Source organism: Copadichromis virginalis, linkage group LG3 (assembly GCF_057382275.1).
Source record: "Copadichromis virginalis isolate Kocher_CV1m ecotype Utaka linkage group LG3, C_Virginalis_male_GT1.1, whole genome shotgun sequence".
In the NCBI taxonomy this organism is placed as follows: Eukaryota; Metazoa; Chordata; class Actinopteri; order Cichliformes; family Cichlidae; genus Copadichromis; species Copadichromis virginalis.
Window position 1 is genome coordinate 30,432,285 of NC_140620.1, and position 27,152 is coordinate 30,459,436.

The following is a 27,152-nucleotide window of genomic DNA, read 5'->3' on the forward strand; positions in this document are numbered from 1 at the left end:
GTGTTAACTCATGGAGCTGAGGATATCGTGGATATGCTGACCTCGCTGCGTGGTGTACAGGGCCGTTTACCCTCATGATTAATATTCACAATAAAAATATTAGCCGAACATCATGAAGTCTGTATGTGTTTCATAGTGTCGAACAACCTTTGTGCAGCTAAAGCCAGCAGTTACTACATGACGGAAACACCAACGTTATCTCTTTTACGCGTTTATACACAGGTCACGCTGATTACTGAACAAAAACCCAAAGATCAGATGTTAAACCGATTTATTTGCTCTCTCGCCTCCTTAAACATGTTTTTAATGTTAGTTATAATTCAGAATTGGCGACTGAAACACGTAGGACACATAAGAACATCAGGAAATAAAACACCGATAAATATAACCGCAGTAAAAGAAGTCAGCGGGGGTTACTACAGCTGTGTACCGGGGCCTGCGCTTTGTCGGTGGGATTGCTTGCGAGGCGAGAGGGTCTATCCCATGCTGTGCCGTGAGACTGGGCAGACATCTCCGAAATCATCGAAGCACTTTTGCAAAGAGGCTGTATCTTGACAAACCGACCAGACACATGAAGATTAAACCACTACATTCTCGGCTAAAAAAATATTAAAACGGTATTTGGTGACACACAAACAGGGTTTTTCAAAGTTCAGTTCTGTTAGCTTCTACATGCAGGTTGTTGTGTGCTAAAAACAATGGCCACCAGGCCAAAGCAATGGTTTTGACTCGATCAGCGTTAACCCCGCCCCCTGAGTTTGATGGGTGAGGCTGACAGATACAATTATTTCAAGATGAGAGCCAGGCGCCAGGACTGCCAAAATGAAATAAATAAATATATCATTAAATAATTAATTAAATGTGTCAATAATTAATTAAAATGTGAAATACATAATTAATTAAATGTGTCAATAATTAATTAAATGTGTCAATAATTAATTAAATGTGTCAATAATTAATTAAAATGTGAAATACATAAATAATTAATTAAATGTGTCAATAATTAATTAATTACATGTGTCATAACTATTTATTTAATTAATTAATTCCAATTTTAATTAATTATTGCCACATTTAATTAATTATTTAATGGTGTATTTAATTAATTCATTATGGCAGTCCTGGCGTTCCATATCAGTGGGCTGGTTTCAGTCATTATGCAAATGTACTGTTTATAAGATTGGGGAAACCTGCAGTCAGCTGAGACTGAAGAAGTCACTTGGATGAGTGACGAAACGTTTCTCCCACTGAAAACGCTACGTCCAGATGAACAGAATCAACTTTTGGAGATGGTTGTCAACTGGTTGCATTCAGGTTATAGTCCCATATAAAGGCAAAGTTATCAAGCATGTATGTTATTTTGTAGTTAAATTGAAATCCTGCAGGAACAAGATAAAAATTTATTTCAGATTCTAGCTGGACTCTAAAGTTAAGAAATTGAGGTGAATTTGTATGTTTATACTACGTAACAGTTAATCAGTGTATTATCATGAACAGACTGCATGTAATTGCTAACTTAAACCCATTAATTCACAAAATGATTCACTGACTCTGCCTTATAGTTTGTTTTTTTTGTCGCAGTCTTGATACGCCAAAGATGGTAACTGACTGCGCGTGGCCACAGCCCTGGTCCCCACCTTTGAATAAACTACATCAAAGGCAACAAGACTGCAAGTTCATTGTACAAAGTCGCAATGGTTTTGGTTGTGCCAGTCTCCAACTATCATCCAACCATCTTCCCTATGATTTGATCATAGTTCAGCAAAATAACAGACCGAATAACACATCAAAGTTTTGGACGGAGCTTTCCATACCTCAGTGGATCCAGGATGCATGTCCTGTAACACGAAGTGGATATTGAGTATCTGACCTCCGACAGAAATAGGATTTTTCCTGTGCAGCTGAACAAAACTGGTACAGGCATTCCAGTCACTGAAGTACACGAAGGCCTGTAGGTTAGGATAGAAAAAGCCTCAGATAAAAATAAAAGTTTTCAATAAAGCTTTGTTTGATTTAAAAAAACAAAAACAAATGAGGAATATTAAAATGTCTGTGCTTGTGTCAGTCTTCAGCATCTATTCCTCACCCTCCTCTGCAGTGATAAAACGATGATCTTGTAGTACAGAGTATGAAGATTATGAACAGGGAAATGGTGCCACACCAGCTTGGCGACATCCTCGTGTCGGTAGTTCCCTTCTGGCAAACCGGTCAGCATAATGTGGGGGAAAACAGAGCCTGGAGGACGGTTTTTCTATAGGACACAAAGTTAATTCAAAGAGGGGGGAAAAAAAGCAGAGGCAACACCTGCACATTGTGCTTCCTTTGATAAAGTCATTAACTATTTTATGCTATTTGATACTGAAAACAGTTCATGACATTTTACATAATTAAGCACAGATTTTCAGAATGTAATGAACATGGGATAAAAATGCAGATTTCATATATATTCATATCAAAATGAGGAGCATGGAGCTTAGAACTGGAGATCAGGGGTGATTGGACGATTGACTCAAAAGCATTACAACATTATTTCTTTAGCAATTAAGAAGAAAATGACAAAAGTTGGTTCAAAGAGAAGCATTTGCAGATTAAGATTCAGCCAGTTTCTCCAAACTTCCAAGGGTGGTTATGCAAACAATTTTCAAACCACTTTCTTAGCCAAATGTTATATCTAGTTGGTAAACAATATCTTATCACAAGTAATTAAAATTACAATTTTCTTGTTACTTGACCAGATTGGAGAATTTATATAAAAAAAAAAAATGTAAAAAAAAAAGTGCTTACCTGTTTTTTTGTCAGCTGGACCGTCACAAAATCTATAAGTCAAAAATAAACAGAGTCACATGTAAGAGCCACTTATTTCCTACATTTTGAATCTGGAGTTAAGTTCTAGTTTAATTTGTTTTTCTCACCTGGGATGACAAACCAAGGAGATGTGGTAGGGAACAAAAAGGGATACGTTTTCATTGTAACCCAAAATGGTGAAATGCTTCCCTGAGGAACGCCAAAATTTGCTGTTGGGATTGTTGCCCCTTCAGTGACAACCTTGCTGTCCGGCAAAGCTTTCGCTGCCAGTCTAGGTGCTGCACAAACAAAACGAAAAAAAAAAAAAAAGAGAGCTTTATTTTAATTTATTAAATGCTTTGATTTTGACATTTCCTATTTACCATCATATCATTCCAATTATTTTAAGATATTTAACATATAAAAAAAAAAAATAGTGACTAGCTGCTGAGGCAGTTTGTTTTTGTTTTCAATGTAGCAGGCAACAGAATTTTAAGTCAAGGTTAATTCTGTTGTATGAATGTATGGCACACGGTTGGTGTGGTCGTGATAATTTTGTGAGGCCACATAAAGGCTCAGATGAGCTTGCCAAAGTTCTACAAGTTGTCCCTCCATCGCTTGTGTCCAGATCACACGCTACACTGCCGTGCTGCTCTTTTCATCTTCATTTCTGTGTTTGCGTGTGCACAGTGTGAGAGGCTGCGTTGACACCCTCACGACGGCCGACAGGATTTCAAACAGGTTTGATTTTCTTATGACCAAAAGATTGATGCTTGGGAGCTGGTCGAGGTCGCTTCTCGTTACCCCATGTATACTACACAATGCACGACATACGATTAAGGTGAAAATCGGGCCGATCCCCAAAACTGTTGCACGACGGAAAAATCGACTCTAAATGGGCCAAAAATCACTCAGTGTATGCCCAGCATAAGGGTTACCAGTTACCCTTAAGGATATTTTTAGCTACCTATTATGTAACTCCCCATACATCTACATCTCATCTGCTTTATTTTATCCAAAAACAAAGACTTACGTCTTGCTGTGGATTCATTTCTTGGTATCTTAATCCTGTAGACATTATGGGCAAAGCCCTGTTTCAGGAGGCTGTACCAAACTCCGAGTCGATCAGCATCGTAAATGGACTCAAATTCAATAAACACCTAGAACAGACATGCATAAACATGAAAGATAAGAGAAGATAAGACAACAATGTCTTTTTTGTTTAAATCCTCGTAATCAAATGTATGAACAGGTGTGTTTTTAACCTTGTTGAGGAGAGGCAGGTAGTTTTTGACAGAACCGATTTTTTCCAAAGCTTCCCTGAGATCATTGGTCTCACTTGGTGAGATATTCTTGATGTAGATTACTGTTGATCCATCATCAGTTGTCTGCTGCTTTAAGAAGAGCCAGCAAACGTTCAAACAAATACAAAGAGTTTATTTTTGTTTGTTCATTTGATGTTATATTTACAAATCTATGTATAATTCAGGGGAGAAAAAAAAGTTACTTACATAATTCACCAGATTCATCAGGGTGCTATAAAACCCAAGCTGAAACATGAATGTAAGAGAACACAGCGTTAAAGGCACTACGCTCTACGGCAAGACATTTCTTACTCTCTTATTTAATTTTGGGTAGTATCATTTCAAACATTTATTGTATGTAAGGTGGTATTTATAAGGCACTTCAGTCTGGAGGGTTTTCTTTTTTCCTTGATACAAATTTAGCAATTTGTGGCGCAGCACAGCAAAAGGCAGCGAAAGATTAATTTATCTAGTTGCATCATCAATAAATCATAATAATTATTCAAAGAACAGACAGTTTGATATTTTCAAGTTAAAAACTTGTAGCAAGGAAATCAAGATAGATAAAAGCTTTTTGCTAATGTTAACCAAGAAGCTTTGAAGTTTGAGGCAACATAAAATATTTTTAAAAAAGAAAATTTTAAGGCCTTAGTATGGTATTTACATGCTCTATTACATTTAAATAATCTAAAAATTCAATTGATAAAAAACCTACTTTAAACAATATTTTAAAGTTATTTAGTTAATTACCATCCTCTCAGTGCCTTATTTACTAATCCACAGGGATTGATTGATTGATTGATTGAATCTTTATTTTGAACATGTTGAAAAAGTATATATAAAAAAAAAAAAATAGAATTAAAAGAGACAAATGAACAAAGCAAACAAAAGGAAAACGAGCAACCACAACTCCAAATCAACAAGATTGTGCACTAGAAGCATGGCAATTTTTTCCAAACATGCCACAATATACAGTATTTTTGTATTAGTACGTACCGGATTCATTGGAAAGGAGTGGATTAAAAAATCCAAACAAAGTGTGGACCCATTGAGAATAATACTCTTCTCTTTTGACGCTTGAAAAAGCTTTTTTGCCTTCATCAGACTTGGTGCAATGGCAAAAGCCTAGAAGGAAAAGTCACATTTGTTATTATTCCAATTATTCACTGTGCACTGTATACTGTACTTGTGTGTATTTGTGTACTGTGTTGGTGTACACAAATACAAGAAAATGTAGGCTGACCTCACATAAAGAAACCAAAGAGAGACCTAGAAATATACCTGTGGGATCACTGAGTAATGCAGATTTATAACTTGGTACCTACCATACGCATTTGAGGAATAACATAGATGTCATCTTCTAGATATCCAAATTCAAATAGGGTGAGCTGATTGGCAACGTCCGCCTCTGTGTAGCAGCTATTTTCATATTCTGGCAGGTTTGTGATCAACATCACCTTCATTTTAAACAGGAGGGGAAAAGGAGAAATTAGAAGTTAAGATTCAGGAAAGTGAACTTACCCAAACTATTAAGCAGAATGCAACACAGGAGACAAAAGCATGATGACTATCTTGTAAAAAGAAATGTGAAATGCCAAAAGCACCATTTCTGAAAAACAACAACAACAAAAAACACGTTTTGTTGTCACGTTTGTTGACTAAATTTCCAAATTATCTTTACCAAAGTGGAAAAACATTTGTAATTTTTAAAGACATACAGATAACACTATTACTTTTGCTAAACATTGATAAAGGATATTTTACTAGATTTTTATTATTCTTTTCGCTACAACTAAAACTGAGAGATAGGTTATTCACACCTTTAAGAAAAAGAAGAAAAAAAAAACGTACCTTTGACGGCAATGTTTTATTATTTTTGAAACAATCTGCGAGGTAGAGTGAACATAAAAACAGTTAAATAAATGGGAGTTTTGATCCAAAAAAACCCCAAATAATGACCCACATACAGGCTTCTGTCATTACTTACTCAGGCGATTTCTATCCATGAGCTTTTCCATCTTCTCCCCAAAAGTCAGGTTGCTAAAACTTTGCTGTTGCTTGCCTGCTGTTGCAGCTGTTGGCTCAGTTTTGGAAGATGCAGCTACTGCAGTCGACACTGCTAAAACATTGCTGACAGTTTTTGACAGGTCCTTTTGACTTGTCACAGCAATCAAAAGATCTTAAAAAGGAGGAGAAGTTTTATTCAGATAGATTGCAGTATTTTGAAAAAGAATTTTAGAAGCAAACCTCATGAACATGTCCACAGGCAGACATAAACTAAAGAAATGGCAGCAAACTCAGTAGGAATGTGTTCATAGAAATGCATTGAGTCCTGTGAAAACTATTTTTCAACATGAGTGTATGTTTTTTCATTATCAGTAACAAAGACACAACCTGTATTTTGTGTCTCCAACAACACTGTCCTACATATTCCATGCAATACTAAAGTCACAACTAATAATGCTAATAATGGTGCCTAACTGTTACCTTACTTATTCCTAAAATATAGAGTTTCAGTTTCACAAGCTTAATGGTATCAAACATACCTTTTTGCTGTGCGACTGTGTTCACACTCTGAACCGTCTGCTTTGCCTCCAGGGCAGCTTCAGTTGAACTTCCTGACATTTGCAGGATTTTTTGTCCTAGTGCAGTTGTGGACTCTGGATCTGGCATCACACTCTGTCGGATCTGTGATGAGGATGGCATTTTTATAGTTGTCTGTGGTGTCTTTAGTGGTGTCTTTAATGGGGTCGAAGGTTTGGGTAGAGATGCATCTAGTATGGTGTCAGCTGTATCAATTGAAGGTTGATTCTCCTTGAATTTGGTTGCTAGGGCCTTTTTACATGCTCCAATCTCCAGTGATTCAGCACGTTTGGTATCTTTTGCATCTACATCAACACTGGTAGATTCTACTGGGTGCTTTGTTTCAGAAGCTGCGAGATTTCTTGTTTCAAGAACCTTGGTTGTGTTTTCAAGCACTGTTGCAGATTTTTGAATCTCCAAAGTTTCTGTGTTTTTGACAATGGTCTGTGTCGTATCAGTAGAGCTTTCAACTTCCATGGACTCTGTCTCTTTTGTTTTTCCAGATTCTAGTGATTCACTGTGTTTGGCCTCTTTTGTCTCAGCTCTGGTCTGCAGTCTCTGAGGGTGATCAATTGTTGGTGTGGTCTTGGTTGTACTGGCTGGTGTCTGACCCTCACTCGATTTGGCTAGTAAGGCCTTTTTCTCAGCAAAATGTTCGACTTCCATTGCCTCGTCCACATCATTTTTGGCAGATCCAGGATCTTGAACCTTTGTATCCTCAAAGCAATCCTCAGTGTGTTTGGGCTCTTTTGTCTCAACTTTCAACAATTTTGCCTGCTGCTGTGTTTCAGAAACTGATACATTTTTTGTCTCAGGAATCTTGGTTTTCTTTTCGTGAACTATTCCAGATTCTTGAACCTCTGAATTCTTGTAGGATTCTGTTTTTTTTATGGTAGTCTGTGTTCTATGAGGTGTATGAATCGGATATTTTGTTGGAGATACATCAAGTGTAATCTGAGTTGTGCTGGTTGGTGTCTGATCCTTATTGGATTCGGTTAGTTCAGTTGTTCTGTCAGTAAAATGTTCTGTGGGCTGTGTCACTTTTTTATTCCCAGAATCAAGTGGTTCAGTATGGCTGGCCTCTTTTGTCTCAGCTTTGGCTAATTCTGTCTGCTGCTTCATTTCAGAAGCAGACGCATTTCTTGCTCTGTCTTCCGGCATAACTGCAGATTCTTGAACATTTATATCACTTTTGGGAGTCTTGAAGGTCTCATCAGGCTTATTTTCTGAAGCTTTAGGTTTGGGTGGAACATTTGTGGCATGAACTGTGTCCAACATGCCTTTTTGCTCCTCTTGACCCTTTTCGATCCTTTCAGGTGTCTGCTTTGTATCCAAAGCAGCTTGAGCTGAGCTCCCTAAAGTCTGTAGTGGTGTTTGTCCTATTTCAGAGGACTCTGGTTCTCGTAAGCATTTGCTACCGGAAAAACTTTCAATTTCCATGGGCTCTACGACTTTTGTATTCACAGACTCTAATAGTTGAGTGTGTTTGACCTCTTTTTCCTTCTGATTAACTTTTTCATCAGCCTGGTTCTTTGTTTCAGAAGCTGTTGCATTTCTTGTTTCAAGTACCTTGGTTGTCTCCTCACTCACCACTGTTGGCTGCTGAAACTTCATTTCCATTTCTGGTGGCTTTAAAGTCTCTACACCAGGCTTATCTTCTGAAGTTTTAGATTGAACATTAGTGCCCTTTACAGTAATTTCTTCCACATTTAATGTTGTTGAAGTTCCTGTTGCAGCCAATTGTTGTAATTGACTTTGAGGTTTGTCGATAGTTGAGGCCGTTTGTGCTTGGGCAACTAAGACCTTTGCACGAGTGACAATTGCAGTTCCTTTAATTGGATTCACAGTCTTTTTTGACAATTGGACCACCTTGACTGTATCTTTAGATGCAACTACAGAGCTTTTAGCATTGCTTTCAGATCTTTTGAGGGCAGGTCTTTGTTTTGAGACGGCATCACCCTGCTGCTTTCCTGAACTTTTGGAATCATTACAACCTTTAAGATTTGAAGCATCTTTCTTCTCTTGAACAACATTTACAGCTCCTTTTGCAGCTACTTTGCCTTGCTTTAAGGTTTTGGAAATCGGTTTTGTTGAGACACTTTTTGCTTTGGAAACCAAGACTTTTGCTTTAGTAACAAGTTTGCCTGTTGTATTTTTTTTGTCTCCAGATGACAAAGACAACGGCTTTTTAAAAGAATTTCCAGTTGAAGCAGATTTAGTTGACTTGACGATTTTTCTGTGAAGAAAAGATTTTAATAAGTGCAAATGACAGGAACAAAGAGAATCTCAATCGAGATGAAGGTCTGAATGTCAAGCATATCTTACTTCGGTGGAAGCTTCTGTTGTTTTTTGGAAAAGGTTGGAAGAGGCTTCTTTGTAACAGTATTCTGTAAACAGATTTAGTTTGAATAAACATGAAAAAGTATAATATATTAAATTACATAATAAAATTAGTAAAAGAAATACAGTATAATGATGCTACAGCAATACATTCCAAGTTTTGACAGTTTGACCATAATTAAAAAACAACTCAGAAAAAGGTACAATACCTGTTCTCTGACAACAGTGACTGGTATTCCTTTTATGTCGATGCTCTTTAACTTTTTCAGTTTTTGAGCATCCTCTTCTTTCATGAAATTCACTTTTGCCTACATGTGCAAATAAACACACAAAGTGAAATCATTGTGATTATTTCAACCATCTAGACTATGTCCCCACTATATTCACAAACTAAAGGTCAGATTTACCATGTGGGGCAAATTAGCCAGAGACCACATTCACATTCAGTACCAAGACCAGCACAAAACAGTGGTTCAAAAACAAGCAGACATAACAGCAATCAACTAAACTAAATTTTAATTAGGTATAGGTTGTTTTTTTGTTTTGTTTTTTTAAATCTTCTCTTCTAAAACAGCACTTCAAATCATGTAATGGCATGTTTTTTTACACAAGCCTGAACTGTCAAATATTGCTCATAAAAAGAGATTTTTTGGGATGAAAAGCATGTTTTGCTGCTTGGATAATCCCCAACCAAACAGCAAAGCAATAACCAAAAACAGAACAAGGGCACTTCTATACATGTTTATGTAACTCAGAGTTATGTTAGGTTATTGTAAAACTTTCAGTCATGTAAAAGAGAAAGAGCAGGTTGATATGGGCTCAAATTATGGTCATAAATATTTTGTACTTGTAAATCAGGATTTGTATGTGTAAAAAGAATTTGTGTGTGCGTAAAAAAGATTTGTGTGTTAAAAGAATTTGTGTGTGTGTGTAAAAAAAGATTTGTGTGTGGACTTAGCCAAAAAACTACGTGAGAAAGTCTGCACTCAAGTTTCAAGTTACAAGTACGGATTTTGACCCTATTTTCCTTCCTTTGATCTGATTGGCCAATGTCATGTCAATCACAAATTTAACTATCCAATCTGAGAACAGATGGGTTTGGCTGTCGAAGGGGTGCTTTTTTGAACTGCACGTCCTTGAAGGGTAATAGTTTGAAGCTGGAAGATCTCTATATAAATATCTGGTAGAAGCTAGGTCCCCTAACTTTCAGCAGCTGAAAGGATAAAGTTGTGGTATATCAGTGGTTAGAAATACCATTATTACTTTAGGATTAGTTTAACACAACGTCAGGGCTGACCCGGGACCATTGCTGTGAGTCACAGTGCGCAGCATAAAGGTCCTTTCACATCGGACGCAGCATGTGCTGCTAATGCTAACTGCTAACTAAAAGCCAGGGATCCAGAATTTGTTGCACTGGCTGCTGGGCTCTGTGGGTTGTTGCAGCAGCTCTACCTGTACTAGATGCACCTGCTCCTTGTCGTTTCTATCTCTAATTTTTTTTCTTTTCAAGAGTTTTTTTTTTGCTGGTTCTTCAAATGTTCAATAAAAACATGTATGCTCATTCATAACGAAGGACAGCTTTGTAATTATCCCCACTAGTGAAGACTGTCATTTTCACAACACTGCCCCCCCCCGCCGGAGGTTCGCAGCGCTGTTGAAAAGGTTCAGGAGATCCCTGTATTAAGCATGTAAACCTGTGACACAAAAAATCACAAAACTCAGACCACCACAGACTGTTTTCCTGGTGATGAAGGAAAACCTGGGCTGGCATGTAAAAGGGCATTTATTCCATTCAAGGACCTGCAGTTCAAAAAAAGCACCCCTCAAACAGCCAAACCCATCTGTTCTCTGATTGGATAGTTAAATTTGTGATTGACATGACATTGGCCAATCAGATCAAAGGAAGAAAAATAGGGTCAAAATCCGTACTTGTAACTTGAAACTTGAGTGCAGACTTTCTCACGTAGTTTTTTGCCTAAGTCCACACACAAATCTTTGTTACACACACACACACACACACACACACACACAAATCTTTGTTACACACACACACACACACACAAATCTTTGTTACACACACACACACACACAAATCTTTGTTACACACACACACACACACACACACACACAAATCTTTGTTACACACACACAAATTCTTTTTACACATACAAATCCTGATTTACAAGTACACAATATTTATGACCACAATTTGAGCCCATACATTGAGGTCAAGGGCATATGTACCACCTTCATAAGGTCCAATTAAAGCATTTCAGTCAGGTTGAGGTCTGGACTTTTACTATTGCACGGTCTAACTGTGGGGTGAATTTACTAGAACGTCCACTCCTGAGAAGATTGCCTTTGAATATTTTCCACTTGTGAAGAATCTTTCTAACTTTAGAATGGTGGACTACAAATAGTGGTATAAATAGCCTAAAAATACAGATTGACTGATAATAATAACTGACTATCTAAGATCATTGCTTATGTCTTTCCTCCTTGGCATTGTGTTAACACACACCTAAATAGTCCATATGCTCACACTTCCTTAGAAACCTTAGAAATGACAAAGGGTGTACTTCCTTTTTCACATGACTCCATGTACCACATACCTTTATAGCAAAAACATATCAGCTGATTACTCCCACTATACATACCTCTAGCTTGGACCTGTACAGTACAATGGACTCTGTTTTTCCAAAATGTTCCACAGCAGCAACCACGTCTTCATGAGAAAAAGTTTCGACAATCCCATGTAATTTGACCATTGTTGAAGTAAAAGATTTACTAGCCTGTGCAACCAGACAAAAAAAAAAAAAAAAAAATCAGTAACTAACTATAGACTTGACTGTGAATGATTGAAACTAGTTCCGTTTATAATTTGTTTGGTGTAGACAAACACATCCTTGTCTGTCGACGAGTCCTGTTAGTCATAAGGAAAACTTTTCTTTTAATTGTTTCTTTCTTTTCCCTTTATCACAGATCAAAACATTTTCTCAGTGCCTTAGACCCAAAAGTTGAGGATGAAAGAAGGAACTATATTACTTAGCACTCCTTAACTGTTGGCAAACACACCAACCTTAGGCTTTGAAGAGGTACTTGCTTCACTCTTATGAAGTCCAGGTTTACTTTCAGATGACTTGGTGGTCTTCGCCTTCTTTGAGGAGGAGGAGGATGTAGAAGCAGAGGATGATAATGATAATGGTGACTTCATCTTGGCTAGCTCAGCCAGTATGACAGGAGCGATTGTTTCAGCTATGGCCTCCAGGTCAGACTTTTTTGACAAAGAGTGGAGACCTAGAAGGACAAAGATGGAAAAAGAGTCACACTTTGGTGGTTCATATGTCTAAACAGAGAAGGTTATCCTGTCAGTTGGAGTGTTTTATTAAAAAAAAAAAACAGAGATAGGTGAAATTTCTGTAATTTCAGTAGTTATTTTATTTATTTTTTAAAGTTAAATGGTAAATGGCCTGTATTTGTATAGCGCTTTACTTAGTCGCTATGGATCACATAGACAGACAGACAGACACACAGACACACATACATACATACAGAACATTTTCACTATACTCCACAGCAGTATAGTGAAAATGCTGTGGAGTATGAATTTGATCATGTTTGACAATGAAAACATACATTTGGAAGTGGGAGAAATGTATTAATTATGAGTATATTTTAAGTTATATGTATGTGCACACTGCCAAACCTGTGGTTTCCAGCAGCTGTTTAGCAAGTCTTTTTGTACTGCTGTCCAACTTCTTTTGTTGAGGCCTCTTTTCTGATGATGAGCTCTTATGACTTCTGCTCAGTGGCAAACGCTTATCATCTTGTCTCCTTGTCAGCAATCGTCTTTCATCACTCCTCTTTTGTAGTAACTGTTTCCCATCTCTCCTTTTCGGTGAGGATCGTCTTTCACGGCTCCTTGAATGTGATTGATAATGCAAGGAGGCAAGATAGTCCTTCCGTGGGGAGAAGGAACGAGACCGGGACCTAGAAAGTAAGAATCAAACATTTTTTTCAAAAAGTGGTTCAGTATGACTGGCCTCTTTTGTCTCAGCTTTGGCTAATTCTGTCTGCTGCTTCATTTCAGAAGCAGACGCATTTCTTGCTCTGTCTTCCGGCATAACTGCAGATTCTTGAACATTTATATCACTTTTGGGAGTCTTGAAGGTCTCATCAGGCTTATTTTCTGAAGCTTTAGGTTTGGGTGGAACATTTGTGGCATGAACTGTGTCCAACATGCCTTTTTGCTCCTCTTGACCCTTTTCGATCCTTTCAATAAGGACATTTTCAAAACTGCCAATGAAATACCTCAAAGAAAAATTTCTATTACAAATCCAGTAAGGATAAAAAGATCAAACCTAACACTGATGCCATGATACAATTCACTGGAATGGAAATCTTTTATTTTTTTATTTTTTATTTTTTTTAAATCGGACCTGCGAGCACGTCTGGAGCTGTTTGGCGTTTGTGATCCACTACTGAGTTTCTCTCTTCTCTCCCCAGAGCTGTAGTGGTGGTGAGGGCTCTTTGAGCGAGAGCATAAATAGCTTCCATGTTTAGGCCTTCTGCCATCCAAACCAAGGCGGCGACGTGGGCTGTGTGAGCGAGAACGGGAATGACTCTCACGCCTGGTTTTCTGATGACGATGCTGGGAAGTTTTGCCAGAGGTGGAGGACGAGGACTTCTTTCCTGTATTTGAAGCACTAATAAGAGCAACAGAGGTTTAAAAAAAAGAAAAAGAAACTATAAATAACTGTAAAAAAAACAAACAAACAAAACCCTGCAAAGCTGCTGTACTTTTAATTTCCCAAAAGACAAAGACATTTACCTTTGGTACGTCAGTACTTTACCATCCCACTGTGGATATCTGTCAAAATAAATAAATAAATAAATAAATATATATATAACAATATAAGGGAAATCAAAAATCTATTAAAACAGCAAATGTTTTAAAAATGTAGATTTCTGCAACTACTAATCAATCTTAAAAGCATGATTTCTCGAGGGATCAATTAACCCTGGCAGATCAACCCTATTAACAATGTTGCTTGAGAAAAGTAGCTCACCTTACAATTTTTAAAACTGATTTTGATTACCTCTTCAACAAGCTATAGAGCAGCAGTCCCCAACCCCCGGGCCACGAGAGTTGAGGCTCAGATGTGAAATGTATGATTTTCAGGGTTTTTAGCGTTATTTTGTTGTCGTTTTTATCGTTAACTCTGTTTTCCTGGGTCTTTTCAGGTGTGTTATGAATAAATCTTTTTTTTCGATACTGGTACTTGTTTTATTTTGTTGTATTTATCCGCGACACCTTAAAGGCCGGTCCGTGAAAAATATTGTCGGGCAAAAACCGGTCCGTGGCGCAAAAAAGGTTGGGGACCACTGCTATAGAGGATATACTACCCATCTAAACTACTAACTCCAAAGCATCAGGAACAATGCTACGAAAGACTTTATAACGTTACAACCACTCATTCTGTTCAGTAATCCACTGAAACGTTAGGCCAAAACGTGTTCAGACATCCCCAGTTAAAGAAAAAGTTAAAAGAAGAAAAGACTGACCGTTTCCGAAGAAGTTTGCAGTTGTCAAGGTGAAAGCTGGTATTCTGGTGAAGGAGCCATTCCTAGTAGTCAGAACAAACATTTTAGATGGGCCTCATTGTCATAGCAAAAGTATTATTAACCACAACCGCTCGGGTGACGTTTTTTCTAACCATCTGACAACCAATGTACTTAGCATTCACAGCAGCCTTTAGACTTCTTTCAAAGTTTGGACATCAGCTGACTGTTCATAAGCCATAGTGGAAAGCAATAAATGTACATACAAGTATGATAAATCTATAAAGACAAAATCCTTAAAGATTATAAATATGCTAAATTATTCAAACAACACCAAATAGGATGGCATGGAAGACCACAGTCATGGATTTAGTAACAAAACAAAAAAAATACAGAAATGTAAAAAGTCTTGCAGGACTCTTGATTCTGCAACATAGGTCTCTTCTGTCCTATGTGTGAATGTGTCAATAAAAATGAGTCCTGAGGTTTGATGTCATTTCAGCAGAGGTCAGGTCTGGATGGAGATGGAAAACAAAAAACAAAAACAAAAACAAAAAAACCCCACCTGTAATTGGTATTTGGGCAGTCAAAGAAGAAGACCCATCCCCCTTTTTCTAAAGGTCTCGCATTGGGGTTTTTTTTATTTTATAGCACAGTAGTATGCCAAAGTCTTGAACCCCTTGTTTATTTATACTAAAACAGGAAGTAACTACAAGGACTCACTGAAAGTCTGCAAGCAATATCCGGTTGTTCAGTGATGACGCGACGAATCCTACTTCCGGGTCTAAAGTAGTCTGCGTTTAATATGGCTTTTGTGTTGTTAACATGTTTAATGTTATGTATTTTCTTCTATTTTATATCAAAAAGCTCCTAAAACAGTCAGTGATCCCTGTTGACCTCCCTCTGCTTTTATTACCAGTAATCGTTTATTTAAGCTCAGTTTTTAAAACCTTAGGATGTAACTACAGCCCAGCCCATGCAGCAGTATATGAATGACTAACCTCGTATTGTGGATGGATTGTCTCAGTTGTTCTCCTGGCTGAAGTTTGGTCCTTTTACAGCATCCTGCCATGCGATTACATTTGTTCCTGACCACCGAGAACACTCACGTTAACTTTTATCGAGTGGAAAAAAGTTAGCTTGTTTATATTATGCTAACATAGCTGTGTCGCTAGCGGTCACGTAGCACATCATTATATACCAGCTAGCCAAACTTCAGTAACCCTACAAACGTCACTGCTGTTTAGTTTTCTGTCTTCATTTATGCTGGAAGTGATAACAGAGCTGTACGTTTTAATTTGTTTCCAAAACCCCGCAGTCAGGACATGCTATATTGTATTTAGATAGAAGCTAGCGAGCTAACTCCCTGCTAACTTCTAACTCCGTTAAATGTCATAAATTCCGTTTTCATGGATGCCTGGATGTTAAACTAGAGCTGGGCGATATGAGATTTTTTCATATCACGATATGTTTTTTTCATTTCAGGCGATAACGATATCTATCACGATATAAGCCAAATAACTATATTTGTAAGATTTAAATGTGCCGTTGCTCACAAGTAAATGTGAAATAATCAGCAGCTTGTTTTTATTTAAATATTTATTTCCCATAATAAGTTCAACAGGGTAGATGTACTTAAGGAACATGAGACTTTTTCAGATAAATAAAGGCAAATATTGCAAACTACACAAAAGGCAGCCGCTAAAGCGTTTAAGTTTCAAAATAGAACAAACGAAACAGACTAAATTGTCAATTCCACTTAGAAACAAAGTATTAATTCTAAAAATAAATCTTAGTTTGTTTTACAGAAGAACAGACAAAACTGACTAACTTTTGTCAATATCAAATAAACTGAGAACTAAAAGGAAATTCTCAATCTCTCCTTGTTGTATAGCTTAGCTTTTCAAACAGTTTTAACAGTTACTTTAGTCTGACAAAAGCCGAATGACGAATTAGCGCTTCCAGTCAGAGACTGAGGCTACGTCCACACGTACACGGGTATTTTTGAAAACGGAGATTTTCCGTTTTCGTTTTAAAAAATAATCCCGTCCACACATAAAGGGAGAAATGAAGGAAAACGCTGCTATGAACATGCCAAAGCAGCAGGTGGCGCTAGATTCCTAACCGTGCAGAAATGTTGGCCAATCAGAAGTCTAGAAGCCTCGGTGGGAAAAAGTAAACAAAGCTGGGGCATAGAAGCAGAACCGAGTCGTATGCGTGGACGGACAGTAACTGTGTGTGTATATGTAAGCATTTAAACACTGCAGAGAGTAGAACAGTAACAGTATTGTAGAAATTCATTTCACCGAAACAATAACGTGGCGCACAGTGTGACGCATGCACCAGTTTATTGTATTTCCAGACTTGCTTTCGGCACAATTTACAGTGCACGCTACTCTGTTTTTTGTCAGACTTGAAATAGCCGAAATACCTTCACACTACGGAACTTCTATGGCTCTTCCGTTCGACAATCTCTCCGGCATTGGAACCATCATCTGTTTTCTCTTCGGTCACACTCGGTTGATTTTTCTAGTCGGCACACTCATTTCCTCCATTATGCGCTAGCTCCATTACCCGCTGGCTGCTTCCCAAACAAACACACGTGCGGCTTGGCACTTGTGCTGTACGTAACAAGTCACGCGACGTGACGCTGCGGCTGTGATTGGTTCGGCTCTGCGCTACTTAATTTGGATTGGCTGACCTTTTTTTTTTTTTTTTTTAAAGAGGACAAGAGCGGCGAGGTCTATCGCGATAGCTTAATTTCTCTATCGAGTAAAAGTTATATCGCGATACATATCGTTATCGTTCTATCGCCCAGCTCTATGTTAAACTCAATTGTTACACCTGGTAGAGCAGAACGCTGATCATTTTATTAAAGATGAAAGACTTTAGACAGTTTTTCAACTCTTAGTAATGCCATAGTGATCGTTTGATATATGGACCTGCAGCGGAGTTTAGACCCAGACACGGCTAGTGACGTCAGACTGAACAATCGGATAGAAATAAACTTTATGAGGGCAAGACAAGAGTTTTTAATAACATCTGGATACCAATATTTGGAATGGTAAATTGTTAAATGGCCTGCATTTGTATAGCGCTTTACTTAGTCCCTAAGGACCCCAAAGCGCTTTACACTACATTCAGTCATCCACCCAGTCACACACACATTGACACACTGTTGATGGCAAGCTACATTGTAGCCACACCCACCCCGGGGCGCACTGACAGAGGAGAGGCTGCTGGACACTGGCGCCACCTGGCCCTCTGACCACCAGATGTTATTAAAAAAGGTTCTTGACAGCCACCCTTCCACTGAGACCATGATGAGGCTTCAGTGAACAGGAGATTGTTCAACTGAAGGGCCACATGCATGTTGCAGGTCTTTTTTTTTCCTCCCGTCTCTGAAGGACATGACTTTCAGGTACTGTTTATCTGCTTTAAATAGTTTTTCCAATACTGTCACTTCTCTTTTCTTGCACTTGTCCAGCTTCCTCAAAATATTTTAAGGACACATGCTAAGGTTTTGGCTAATGGCTCTTTTGGAATCATCTTTTTGGCGCAAAACCAGTACACGTTCTGCAGTGGTCAGAAAGTGTTATCTTTGGCAATTTACATGTATTTAACTAAAAATGTATTTCTGCAACAAGCTGACAAAGTGCGTAAAATTACAATTTAAAAAGAATTAGTTGCCTAGTTATCGGTTTTGTGTAGACACACTAGTGGTTCAACCTGTGGGCTTGCTGGATTTTTTTTATTGGTTGAATCATTCATAGATCAGTGTTAACTGGTTTAACAAACAAACAAAAAACATTCCTCTGAAAATTGTTTGGTACAAGAACTGGAGTGAAATGAGTGGAAAAAGCAGCCAATGTCCAAAGACAATCTTTGAAAGTCCTTCATAAAGCCTGGAGAACTATTGCTCAATACCATTTGCAATAACAATTGCATCTCTGGATCCTTGGAAAGGAAATGCAAGGGGCTCAAGACTTTTGCAGCATACTATAGAACATCTTAATTTTGCTTCACAATCTCAACCAATGACTGTCACTGCAAGATGACTGCTACTCTTCTTAAGACAGTAACTGTTCTTAAGTGGATGGCTGTAAACTAAATATGAATTAGGGGGAAAAGTCATCTTTCTGATGCTCATGTTCCTCAGATTTGCAGACTCTTCATCTTCACTTATCGTTTTCTTTTTGTTGGGCAGAAACTTCCAATTTGCCATTATTGTTAAATTAAATTAGAAAAAGGGTAACTATGAATTACTTTCAGAGACTAACGCAGCTCGGATAATCCAATCTTAACTATTTTCCCCATAAATACAACATCTGGCAATCTCCCTTGTGCCCTAAGTGACATGTTTTGACATGTCAACATATATGAATAAAGATGTTGTTTGAGAACCATTATAAAATGTTCCAGTTTTTTCAAGAGGCAGCTCTAGTAAGCTATATGAGCAGACTGATGCACACCCAGTCATTTTCTTCTAGACTGAAATATGACAGAAATCATTTACTTCATAAGTCTTGTATTTGTCCAAGGTGGAAAGACTTAAATAACAGATCAGAAGAATATGCTACAGAAATTTACATTTAAAAAAGCAGTCGTAAAGTTTGGAAGCAAGGAGGTTGTTTCACAAATTAATGTTGGTTTTTTGGTTCTTTTTAAAATTAACCAAAATGATAGACAGAAATAAATACCCGTAATGTTCTAAATGGAGACAGAAGAGAGTACGGTCTTCCACTCACCTTCATACCAGTACATTTTTGCAAACACAGAGAACAGGTATGTGGAAAGGTTTGTGGTGTGGCTGCAGCATAGTCTTGCATCATGGCCAACGCTGGCAGAACCTTTGATAGCTCCCTGTCTGCGCGACACTGCGTGCTGGAAAGTGGCAGCGGCATATAAACGAAGTTCACTGGTTTAGGAATTATCTGAGGTGCTAGAGGAGTAGCTGGTTTTGCAGACTGGCATTGTCCCATTTGCACTGGTGGTTGTTTCTGGTCCTGCTGCTGCTCCGCCTGTTTCTTTAGCTCCTGCTGCATCTGCCTTTGGTGCATCTTCTGATTGTTTATGGGTTTAGCAACCTTTGGCACTTGTTGTTGACTTTTACTTTGATCCTTGGTGCAGCTGTTATCCTTCTTGCCGATGAGCACAAGCCCAGGTTGATCAGGATGCACACCACGTGCAATATGACTGAGAGGTGGTTGGATTTTTAATGCCAAATGGCAAGATGGCTCTGGTTCTTTCAAAGGAACTGGTTTGAATTTGAGAAGTCTTAAGTCTGTGTCTTTCTTTGGCAGAGAGAAAGAGCTGATGATTTCTTGAGATGCCTGGTGTGGCTGAGTCAGCAATCGTTGAGTTAGATTCCTGCTTGGAGGAGGCTCATAGCTCTGCATTGAACTATTAATGGAAACAGTACCCCGGTGGTCATGTGAAGAAACCAAGGTGCTGGTTTTCACCTCTGCCGTACCTTCTTGCAGTGGTTCTCTATTGCAATTGTCACCATCACAAGTGTCCATGAGCAACATACTGCCACTCTCACTACTGTTAGCTCTACTTTCACTGCTCTTTCCTATATCACTGCCAAACCCTCCAGCGTATTTGCTAGTATGTCCATAGTCAATCACTTTACTTGGTTTGATAATCTGTGCCAATTCGCCCTGTTGCATCCCTTCCCTTCTGAACCTGTCCATTACGGTCATGCTGGGGGTGGGTTGAGGTTCAGGACAGGCTTTTGAATGAACAATAGGTTTAACATTCTCAGCCTTCTTCATGCGGATTTGCCTTAAGATAAAAGGCAGATTGCCAGGGGTTATCTGGTCTTCAGGGTAGGAGATCAGATATTCCAAGTCATCTTTTTCAAGTCCAAAACGTAAAAGGATGTTAGAAGCTTCTTGTGAAGAGTACTTTGGGTAACTGGAATCAGTATTGAGCACAGGTTTCTCTTGCATTCGATAGTCAGAATCACCTAAGCCTGGAATGGACTGCATATCCTGTTCTCTTTCACCACTGCCTTGGAAGCTCAGTGAAGTAGATGAAAAAAATCTAGAAGAAACATTTTCAGTGACTTTCTTATAGGTTGACCAGTCCAAGGAGCAAGGCCCACTTTTAAAATCAGAGTGTCTTTGAGATGCTGAGCACATTGGACTGGAGGCAACCGTTGCAGTTGAAGAAATAAACTTGTCTTCTTGAGTGCTGGTAAAGCAAGGGGCCTGGTTAACAGGCTGCTGTCTCATCTCTGTCCTGGCTTGACCAAGATACATTTCTGTAGATCTCTTCATGCCTCCATCTAAAATAGAACTACTCTGTGGGGGGGTGTAGCTCACTGGAAAAGCACGCAGTGAAGGAATTGTTCCCAACGTAGTGTCAGAAGTTCCAGAGGATGCTCCAGAAGAGCTAAGCGCATTTCGACACTGCGCAGAACTTTCTATCCCAAAATTATAGGGGTTATGAAGGGGATGGGACATGGTTCAGAAAGTCAAGGATGGCCACAGCAGTCAATGGAATGGGTGTTTGAGTGTTTTGTTTTGGTTTTTTTACAAAGTAGGTATGCTGGAGGTCATTGTCAATGTGGAGCTCGTGCAAAATGCAAAGTGACCATTCAGTCAGGCAACCATAATCACGAAGTCTTGTGTGTAGAGAGATCCTTTAGAGAACTTCAAGTATGTGGTTTGATGGTGATCCTGGGTGCGGGAGAAGGGAAATCTTCAATAGCAATTACAAAACTGAGAAATTTAAAAAAAAAAAAGTTTTTGAACTGGTGTGGGCTTCAGCTTCCTGGATGGGTGAAATCCATCTGGAAGGTCTTGTCTGGATTTGTTCACTCTGTTGCTTCCTGCCAAATATAAATTTATCATTACAATATCAGGATCTTTACTACTAGAAATAAACAGGAAGCACAAACATCAAAGGTCAGATAAAAAGAGAAAACAAGGTCAGAAAACAGAAAAAAAAATGCAGGCAAACTCATTTACCACCAGCAGATTGACTACAAAAATTTAAAAACCAATTTGTACTTTAGAGAACATCATTATAAATCACTGAATAATTTGAACTGAGCTTTTTTGGGGCAGAATGACTGTGCAACGTACATTTTTAAGAGTAAAAAAAAAAATTATCTGTGCACAAAATTGAATTCATATAAGGTTTTCTTACATATACATTCAGAACACCTATGCTTTTGTAGTATCATTCTGTTTGCAAATTTTACCACTTTGTTTGAAATAATTTCTTCCCTGGCAAAAATCTGACTTTCAAGTATAGTCCACATAATTTGTTATCAGCTGAAGCTCAGGACTTTGAAAAGGCCATTCCAAAAGCTTAGTAGCTAGCCTGTTCCAAAACTAGCCCTATTGACATATCTGATTTTGTCGAAACTTTGCACAATGGTTTGGGGAGTTGCTAAAGAATTCTTCAGTAGTCTGTTTCTTTCATTATTATATCCACTCTAATTCGATGTACCAGCTTCACTGGCAGCAACAGCTCAATGCTTGTTCATAAAAAAAATCTCTCAAAGTCTTCTTTGTCCTTTTGGTAGGTTATCAACATTAACTGATTTTAAAAGTATTGATTTTGTTGCAGTGGTTTTTCTCTTCAGACGCAGCCTCTCGGTCAATGGTGATGTAAAACTTGCTCAGCAATGATCTTCTGTCAGCTCCCAATCCATGGCAGAGCTGTGCTTTGGTGGTTTTTGACTCTTCAAACCAACTTTTTATGGTGTCCTTCGGGTCTTTTTCAAATCTTAACAAAGTATGTACAGTTCCCAATGACTTATATAATTGAATCTATTCTATTCCATTCCATCTGATGATGCCAGAATCTGCAATGGTTTAGAAAGGGCTCAGACACATTTCTCACTTGTGTACTCCTATAATCCTCTTCAGATCTCCAGTGATGTCCTGGGAATCCCCCATTTTACTGTGTATTAGCTTCTACCAATGAGTGCTGTGAACCAAACCTTTCTGACACAATTATAACCTTGGCCTTGACAAGTTCAGAATTTTTCAAACTTTCACTGCTACTAAAATGTAAGCAGGTATACAGTCACATTTCAGAAAACCCCAAATATAGACAAAATATTTGGCACCAAATTCTTGACTGTTTTACTATGAAAGATATACGTTAGGGCTGCTCGATTATGGCAAAAATGATAATCACGATTATTTTCACTGAAATTGAGATCTCGATTATTTGACGATATTTATTTAACAATAACAATGTATTGAATAATGACTTTAAAGACTGTCAAAAAAATAATATAAAATAGTGTGCAAATACTGATAACAGTGCAAATGTTTGCAATATAAAAAATAAATGAAAAATGTAAACATCTATGTTTAGTGAACTTTGCAGTGTTGCTCTGTGGTGCAGCTACGACAATGTAGCAAAGTTTACACACTATGTCTACTTGATCCACATCTGACTCCGTGAACCCATAACGTTTCCACACCACTGAAGTTTTTTTTACCTCTCTTTTCAACCAACAGCAGTCACTCTCCTCTCCAAATAACTTCTGCTTAGCTTTCAGAGCTTCCCTCGGGTCCGCTTAATCAGCGGTCCCCATTCCCCGGGCCTCGGACCGGTACCGGTTCGTGAGTTGTTTGGTACCGGGCCGCGAGAGTTGAGGCTCAGGTGTGAAATGTATAGTTTTCAGGGTTTTTAACCGGTTTTCAGCGTTATTTTGTTATCGTTTTTAATCATTTACTCGGTTTTCCTTGGTCTTTTCACGTGTGTTATGAATAAATTTCCTTTTTTTCGGTACCGGTACTAGTTTTATTTTGTTGTATTTATCCGCTATACCTTAAAGGCCGGTCCATGAAAATATTGTCGGGCATAAACCGGTCCGTGGCGCAAAAAAGGTTGGAGACCGCTGCTCTTAATTGTTGTGACACGTGTTCGAAATGCAGAGAGGTGCGATCGGTTTGCCACACGGAGCAGCGCGAGAGTAAAGCACGAGGGAGGGGCTAATAATCGGCTCAGTCATTTTTAATGATCGTTGAAACCCTAGATCGTAATCGAGATTAAAATTCAATTAATTGAGCAGCCCTAATATACGTTATGCAGCCATTCAGCCCCAGAAAAAAATTACATTTCTCATAAATTACTGACAGCGTTATATTGATTTGACATTTATGTCCATGAATGTATGTACACTTATAATCTAAGTTGTGTATCAACATTCAGGTATTTAAATGCTGATGCCATTTAGAAAATTTGAAAACATTACCCAACCTTTGACTGTATTATCCAAAAAGATTGCAAAAGTATATCTTCAATAAAAATTATATCCAGACATCACTTCTCAAAGAAAAACAAACGATACACTCCTTGTTGATCTGGTAGGCAATGCAAGTGGTAATGCAAAAAAAATTAAAATAAAAACAAAAAAAATATTAAGGTTAGCAAGAAAAAAAAACAACAAAAAAAAAAAAAAAAACATGCTTTTGGCTCATCTTCAGTCAGTCCACATATTTTCATCAGATGACATTGTCTTGCAGCCTGAGAAAGCCAAACCAATCTGGTATCTGACATGCAGTACGGACAGACCGTAAATCCAGCTTTACTTTGTGGTGTGGTAAAACATGTCCATGTCCAAACTCCTCTCCGTGAAGTTTTTGGTGCAGGAAAATGTCCCAGTATCCATTCGATGAGAGATGAGATTACCAACTTCATGAAAAATTATATATTTGAATGAGGATATTAAAAATGGTTAAAAATAAATAAAAATGAATGTGTGTGTCTGGGATAGAACAAAAATGCTTCCAGACAGCCTACAAGATAGAGGACTTGAACAATTTCACAAGACGTTTCAGGAGCAGTAAAAAACAACAACAACAAACAAACAAAAACAACAGCAATAATACTAGTAGTACAAAAGCTACAAAATAACATTACCAGATATTATCTAGCAAGTATTTAACATCTTAACATTTTGTGCTCGTATACTACACATCATGCACAACTTCTAAAATTAAATGATTCTTAGAAATGCAGGAAATACAACTCTAGACTAAAAGTGCCTCAAGTCAATAACTTGAAACTAGAGCACAGAGTGTGAAATACAGCCCACAGACTCGATCCAGCTTCCTGCTGCCAAAAATTAAAAAAATTAAACTGTGTCCAAACAAACTTTTTCATAGGACAAAATAACACCTTTACTCAAAATGTAAACTATAGAGACACAAAGCTGCATCTAAGTGACCTTTTCAAAAAGCCATATTTCCTAACAAGTTTTTGGTTTAATAATTAAACAAAATATTAACCCATTCCTACTCGTTGTGTCTTCTAAAATTCAGTTCTGCATAACTCAGCACTATGTACATCATGTTTCAATTCAGTTTTTCACAATGTAGCACTTTAGTCTGTTTTCCAAATCAAGAAGAAGTAAAACACAGTATCTGCAGCTGACCTAGAGGAGCTAAAGGCTGCCTGCAGCTGCTTTTCTCTCTGGATCGCTCAGTGGGGTTTTTTAGCAGTTCGCTTGAGCTCGGGTTTGGTGGCCCATGATGGTCCAGGTGTGCTGAGGCATACAAATCCACGTAACTACAGCCCAACTCAATAACAGACAGCATTGTCTCTCTAACTACACCACCTCTCCCTTCATTTATTTTTCATCTGAATTAAATTTTCATGATATTTATCCATTTTTGAAATTAAATTACATGTATTTGCTTTGAAAAACAACTCTCTATATGTAAATTATTGAATTTATGTGCAGGGACTACTCTGAGAAGTCTTTGCAATACATCTACGTTACAGATGAAAGAATATTACTGAGCCAAAAGTAAGTTGAATAAGACCTTTAGATTGCAGTTGTAAAATGAAAAGTCTGTTAACTTACATGCGGAACTTGCCTGTGTTATCAAACCCAGTAAGCGCTAATGGTTCTGCATTCATGACTCTTCTCAGTGCAGAATATCATTGCTAACATGTTAAATAGGAGTTAATTAAAGTTTCTTCAAGCTATACTCTTATTCCTCTACATCACACATTGGCCAAGGTGACTAATAAGAGAAAGGTTATCTGTTAAAATTATAAGTTAGAGTAATTACTCATTAATTGCTACTGCTCAATCGTTTCCACACACCTACATTTTCAAAATGTTTCAAAATGTGTGGTAAAAAGTGGGTGTACACAAGCTAATCTTCATTTAAATATCTGTATCTCTTTCTTTTAGCAGTGCACAGGGAAATAGGACCCTGTAACTTAGTAAAATAAGTGATCAGATTTCCTTAATGCACTATGAAATTTTTTTGCATTAAAGAAAAGTTGATTCTCCCTGTCAAATATCCTGTCAACTACAGTTCTCAGTAAAAAAAAAAAAAAAAAAAAAAAAAGAAAAGAAAGAAAAAAACCTTTATGATTATGATGATCATAATCATAAAGAAAAAATTGCCATCTGTACATCACTTGCTATTTTGGTTATCAAAACCTGACCAGGTGCTTTTTTAAACAATTAAACCTAACAAAGTGTTTTTTATTACTAAAACCTTGTCATGCTGTTAGGTTAGGTTTAGGGGAGGTCTGTGCCACCCCATTTTAAAAATCCTGGGAATCCCCTGTTTGCAATTAGGCCTTTGCTTTGCCTGTACACAGGTATACACACTCATATACATATGTATATCTATACAAGTCTCTTCTTATGTTTTTTTTTTTAACAAAGAAAAGAAAAGTGTTTTAAACTGTATACCATCTAAGAGAACATGCACATGCGGCCCACATTTTGCAGCATTTATGATACAAACAGATCTTTTTCATATGGATGCTAAAAGTATTATCCCAAGCTCACACTCCTCTGCATGAAACATGGCAGCACGGCTATCCAACTGTTTCTCCAAACAGTAGCTGCTGCAATTTTTACAGGCTGCCTTTACTAGCTTAACTGAGGTTAGCTTCTAGCTAAGCCTGAAACGACTAACGGCGTACACACATCCACTGAGATTAAAAACATGTCGCTCTGTGTTTAGTAAGAGCTCCCGTTACATACCGTTCGTAATAAATGCGTAGCCAACAGCTTTGATTGCGTCTGTGTTGTCCTCCGCTTTCTTATCTTGGGTCCAAATAAAAACTGTCCCTGTTTAGTGTGACGTCTCGTGCAGGCGGAACGGACTTCCGCTTTATAAGACCTCCCTTCAAAATAAAAGCATAAACTTCAAATCTGGCTTTCTCCACACAAATCTATCGCTTAGAGCAGTGGTTCCCAAACTTTTTTTGCTGGGCCCCCTGTTCTATGTTCACCAGTATGATAATGATGAAGCAGTAATCTCAGTTAACGTGGTTTTATTAACCAGCACAGCAGCAGAGAACTTACATGCTTGGATTCAATAACGGAATGGCGCCTATACCACTCAAAACACACACACACCTACACGGAGGTACGGCAAGCGGATTAGGACAAAATACCAAACTAACAGCAGGTTATCTACATCCCCCTTCTTTAGTACATCCCCAACCGGACATAAAGTTTAATGCATACTGAATAATAATAATCACAGCATAAAAGGTGACATACGCTGACCTGATTCAGCCGGAATTTGCACTTTAATGGGTTTAGTCGCAGGTTTACTTCTCTGGCAC

The 27,152-nt window shown here is 38.0% G+C and overlaps 1 protein-coding gene across 1 annotated transcript in view; it reads right to left on the reverse strand.

Annotated features, from left to right (window-relative positions):
* Nucleotides 1–26,626, reverse strand: part of LOC146714040 (uncharacterized) — a 49,088-nt gene extending 22,462 nt beyond the window's left edge. Inside the window, exons 1-22 of the mRNA XM_085450617.1 lie at nt 26,563–26,626; nt 19,322–21,411; nt 14,577–14,638; nt 13,843–13,881; nt 13,451–13,717; nt 12,718–13,001; nt 12,091–12,308; nt 11,669–11,803; nt 9,221–9,319; nt 8,997–9,058; nt 6,635–8,907; nt 6,076–6,267; nt 5,940–5,974; nt 5,414–5,545; nt 5,085–5,213; nt 4,296–4,334; nt 4,050–4,178; nt 3,818–3,944; nt 2,913–3,083; nt 2,785–2,816; nt 2,087–2,251; nt 1,815–1,949 (exon numbers count right to left, since the gene is read on the reverse strand). Coding sequence (XP_085306743.1) covers nt 1,815–1,949; nt 2,087–2,251; nt 2,785–2,816; nt 2,913–3,083; nt 3,818–3,944; nt 4,050–4,178; nt 4,296–4,334; nt 5,085–5,213; nt 5,414–5,545; nt 5,940–5,974; nt 6,076–6,267; nt 6,635–8,907; nt 8,997–9,058; nt 9,221–9,319; nt 11,669–11,803; nt 12,091–12,308; nt 12,718–13,001; nt 13,451–13,717; nt 13,843–13,881; nt 14,577–14,638; nt 19,322–21,043 — 6,447 coding nt within the window. The 5' untranslated portion in view covers nt 21,044–21,411; nt 26,563–26,626. The remainder of the gene's footprint in view (nt 1–1,814; nt 1,950–2,086; nt 2,252–2,784; nt 2,817–2,912; nt 3,084–3,817; nt 3,945–4,049; nt 4,179–4,295; nt 4,335–5,084; nt 5,214–5,413; nt 5,546–5,939; nt 5,975–6,075; nt 6,268–6,634; nt 8,908–8,996; nt 9,059–9,220; nt 9,320–11,668; nt 11,804–12,090; nt 12,309–12,717; nt 13,002–13,450; nt 13,718–13,842; nt 13,882–14,576; nt 14,639–19,321; nt 21,412–26,562) is intronic.
* Nucleotides 26,627–27,152: the final 526 nt, after the last annotated feature.